At 32.0% G+C, this 5,000-nt stretch overlaps 1 protein-coding gene across 1 annotated transcript in view; it reads right to left on the reverse strand.

Moving 5' to 3' along the window:
- The window catches only part of LOC125042692, an 11,851-nt gene that overhangs the window by 3,025 nt on the left and 3,826 nt on the right, over positions 1–5,000 (reverse strand). Inside the window, exon 2 of the mRNA XM_047638507.1 lies at positions 1–847. This exon is cut by the window's left edge and continues 3,025 nt beyond it. Coding sequence (XP_047494463.1) covers positions 1–844 — 844 coding nt within the window. The 5' untranslated portion in view covers positions 845–847. The remainder of the gene's footprint in view (positions 848–5,000) is intronic.

The following is a 5,000-nucleotide window of genomic DNA, read 5'->3' on the forward strand; positions in this document are numbered from 1 at the left end:
CAGGAAATCCTCCTGAAGGTAATTCTGTAACTAACAAGTTTTTCATCTCCACTATCTCTTGGCTCCTGAGAGTCAACTCTGTAAATACATCACTTACCGTATGTTGAGAAAATTCTCTTTCTAATAGCCATGCAAATGGATTGAGGATATGAAGCCTCTGTGAAAGATTTCTGACTTCTTTTTTGCCTTCTCTTATCATAATATTGGACTTTTGTTGCCTAAGATCAGTAAGGCCCAGTCTGTATGGTTCCCACATATGCACCCCTGCTCTTAATGCTTTTTCCATTCCTTCATCCATCTCTCTTATTTCATTATCAAGTGGACATCCAGTCTGCTGACTAGTCATCAATAGGGCCTGCTGACAAAGGTTCTTCAGTAATACTATGCGGCTTTCTAGATCTTGGCTAGTCAAACTAAGATCTTCATGAGCTAGTTCATTCCGCTTGTCCTTCATTATTTTAAGACTATTCTCCAGTGTTCCAGGTGTTGACCACTGGTTTGAAAGGCCACACACTTTCTGAAGCAACATATAGAGCAATGTAATATCATATTCCTCAGTAGGGTGATTGTTGTCCAGTTTATGTCTCACAGCTTCCCCAAGCCTGTTATACTGAGCAATAGAAAAGTTTGGAAGAGCAAGCAAGAGTTCTTTTGGTGTTTGGTTATTTGCTGGACGAAGAAGTGTGAACACTAGATGGACAACCTTACGCATGACTCGCATAACTGCAGCATAATACCTCCAAAGATTTTCATCTTCTTGTCTCAGCACAGGAGATGCAAGAGGCATCAGTGTAAGTACCAGTGCCTGCAACACTCCAGCAATCCATGAAGCCTGACCAAACATTTTCTGAAAAATGAAGAAAAGAAAGTTGAGCAAGCCACTTCAACCTTAATCAGTTAAAACTTGTTGCTTACACATTAATGCATCAAAATTAAAGCTTATAAAAGTCATACAAGTCAAATGAAATTCAATACATTTTAAATTCTTCTGAAACAACTTTATTTGATGTGAAGAAACTTACATGATACTGGTCATTTAAACTGCTGATAGATAAAAAATACAAACACATATACATAAAAATATACATATATATATATATATATATACTATACATATATATACTATATTTATATACTATATATATATATATATATATATATATATATATATATATCAGTCATATATATATATATATATATATATACTATACATATATATACTATATTTATATAATATATATATATATATATATATATATATCATACATATATATATATATATATATATATATATATATATATATATATATATATGTATGATATATATAAATATATATATATATATATATCATACATATATATATATATATATATATATATATATATATATCATACATACATATATATATATATATATATCTATATATTTATATATATACATACATGCATCCATGCATACATACATATATTACATATATTACAAATATATCTCTATCTATCTGTGTATATATGTGTATATATATAAATATATATATACATGCACACATGCACACATGCACATGCACACACACACACACACACACACACACACACACACACACACACACACACACACACACACACACACACACACACACACAAAACAATATAATAAGAAAAACATTTTTGTTTTAGGCCTTCCTTTGAAATTCCTTTAACTACATATTATTACTATAAATTATTACCTATACTTTGTAGTATAACAGCCATTAGAAAGTCCTATGATATGGCTGTTCATTGTCTCTAACATGTATAACCTTACATGACAAAACTCAATGATCACTACAACTCATTAAAAAATCAAGTTATAAGAACGATTTTAGCTGAAGCAAGCAAGAGTAAAAAGTCATCATTCAATGACTAATGATGAGATAAATATCAAAAGCTTACCTGGTGGGTGGGAGTATCATAAAACTGCCCAAAAAAGTAGTACATATCACAGGGTTTTCCTTTATCATTCTCAAGATACATGGCAAAATCAAAAGTAATCTTCAATAAATTCCTAAGAAAATAATGATGGTTTTTCTTTTTTGGTCTCCTAAAAAAAAAAAAAAAAAAATACCAGTAACATTTATTCCATGACATTGAAAGATACAGCCAAATCTTAAATCTTTTATTTAGCATGTTAACCCAATGCCGCCTGGGAAAATTACTAAAAAATGGGGAAAATGCTAGGCTCATTTCCTAAAAAAAATATTTAAATGTCTCTGCACATAGATGGCTCTGCTAGTCCTTAGCCACAAAGGAGTCAATTAGTATACCTTGTGACCTTACCTGATTTGAATTAGCGGGAAAAATGTATTCTTTACTAGTGCGATGAATATTGATGGTGTTATTTTTATTATAAACATTATAATTGCTATGTTATAAACATTAATAACAGCAAAATAAGATAACGCAAAATATTTTCATAAATCAAAGAAAAGGGTAAACAGACGAGACAGGCAGTACTCGTAACTGGCTCATTGGTGACTTAGTACAAGTGTAGCCATCTATGTGTAAAAACAATCAAACAAGTAACTCACAGTGGGAATAGCACGTACGTACACATCATGCCCATCGGCACTGGGTTAAATAATTTGCTATAATGGGAACAAAAAATCATTCTGAGAAAGCTATGACTGGATGTTTTTAACATTGTTGATCACTTTTAGATAAATACAATTCTTTTTAAGGTATAATACACAAGTATCACAATATTTATCTGTTTACCTCTGTATGCCATTTGTTGCATGATGACAGGTGGTTTACATGTATTTATATGAAAAAAAAAGAAAAGAAAAAACATAAACCTAAATTGTCTAATCCATTATGGAGACCAAACCACATGGAGGGATAAATTGATATAAAAGTAATTTTGTCTTTTCTTTTTTTATATTTATGTATGCATTGACACCATGAAAAGAGGAAAAATTCATTTTTTTATTCAATAAATCCACTTTCATATATAAGAAAATATGGAAGAATACTTATTAACTTTAATAAAAGCCTCATAATCATGAAGACTTTTCCTTCTAGTAATTGCATTGTTTCTTAAATAAGTTTTACCAACATATATTACCAAAATGATACATGTGTATAAAAAAAAAAATAATAATAATGTGTCATTTTATTGTCTTTCCACATGTAATTCTACAGCCTAAATTTACACTGATGAAGATGCACTTTCTTTTCTCTTACTTCATTAGGCATTCCCTCCATTGGACAATCAAAATAAATGAAATTATTCTTACACCAAATGGCTCCAATTAGTGAACGACAGTTGATAGCTTCTGATACTTTATTTTATTAGGGGGAATATTTGTCATGGTAATTCTTTGGAGGCATAGGTATTCTAAACCAGTCTTAGCACAGGATTTCTGTCTCTACACTCCAGACAAACACAGCAGCAGGGTATAAATCATCTTAACCTTAATCTTCAGTGTCTTGCACAAGCCAATATTTCAGTATTCCAATGAAGTTAGGATATCATTAACACATATATCAACAGAAAGGGAAACAGCCAGTGAATTGAGTTCCTGCCTACCTGACTTGCTCTTGATCTACCATAAATCTGTCAAAATGTGGCTTCACTGGCCCTTAATTGAAATCTAAATAATTTGCAGCAAAATTAATTAACATTTCCCTTCTGCCAGTCAGTTATAAGGTAATTTACAAGGAGATACATTAAGAGTTCTTCCCCCCTGTGGGTTGGGGGAATTTAGCAATAAGCTGCTGGATGGTTTGCAATCAAATATTTGTCTTGAATTCATGATTTCCCAAGTTTTGAGGCCTGCTTAAGTTGAATGACTGTATCTTCCCTTTAAGCCAATTTCAAGAATCATTAAGTTGTCTCATATAAATATAATACAATATTCTGTTTAGAAGCAAATATTTCTGTTAGAAGGAACATCAACCAAAGTATGATTAGATGCTGAAACTATTGTTATCAAACGACCACTCAGTTGATCAAAATTAAGTAAATTTTCTGGGTTTGGGTAGTAGACTCTACATTAAATCAATTTTAATATACATCATGTATCAAATTTTATTTGAAAGATGATAGCAGCTGTCTGAATATGATCTTCACCCATTCACAACAGGATAACATCCTATCACAAAATGGCATACTATTGCTCTCACTGGAAGCATAGAGAGTAGGGCAATTTTGTTTTTTTACAAAATTGCCTCCAAGCCCATCCAGGTACGTGGTTTGGTATGGTCCCATTATCAGAGGCATAGCTAACATGAAGTATGGTTTAAAGTTTATTGTAAAAAACATTTCAATGACAAACAATATGCATATCATTTGTGGGTTTTTATTGCACTCAGGCTGAAGTGAGAATTATAAAAGACCGCTTAAGAGTTTAAGATACTGCACTAGCTGATTATAAGTATCTACATGAGGCATTTGCTGGTGTTCCTCAGCCCCATAAATGGCAGTCTGTTTTGAAAACATCTCTGTTATAGAATCTGCCATACCTCCATGCATCGTTTTCATGATATTGACAAGCTCTATCAATTTTGGCCTGTCAGGAATGCTGGCATGTTTGCAAAGGGTTCTAGGAATAAATAAATTAATCAGGATTTTTCTTTGCCCCCAACATGTTTCCCAAAATCTTCGCTGCAATCATTTGCATTTAAATTCTTGCTGTGAAAGAATATTTGTTAAATCTAGTTTCACATAGTGGCACTGACCAAAGATGGTTTCTGAGGGTTTTTTTTTTATGAAGAATGCAGATCTATTACTCTCTACATTGGCTGTTGTGCTTAGGTGATTCTAGAAGTTTAAAGCTTCCCCCTTTGTTGGAGAAAAGCAAACATCACTACCATTTCAAATGGAGTTTGTACCTCAACCTTACCTATCTGAGTATTGCTCCATATTTTTTAGCAACTACTGACTCAACTTTCTTCTAAATGCCATCATTTGAGACTGATAACAACTTCTCAATTTGGTTTTTCATATGGAGCTTATTCTTTGT

This window comes from Penaeus chinensis, chromosome 32, assembly GCF_019202785.1.
Source record: "Penaeus chinensis breed Huanghai No. 1 chromosome 32, ASM1920278v2, whole genome shotgun sequence".
Lineage (NCBI taxonomy): Eukaryota > Metazoa > Arthropoda > Malacostraca > Decapoda > Penaeidae > Penaeus > Penaeus chinensis.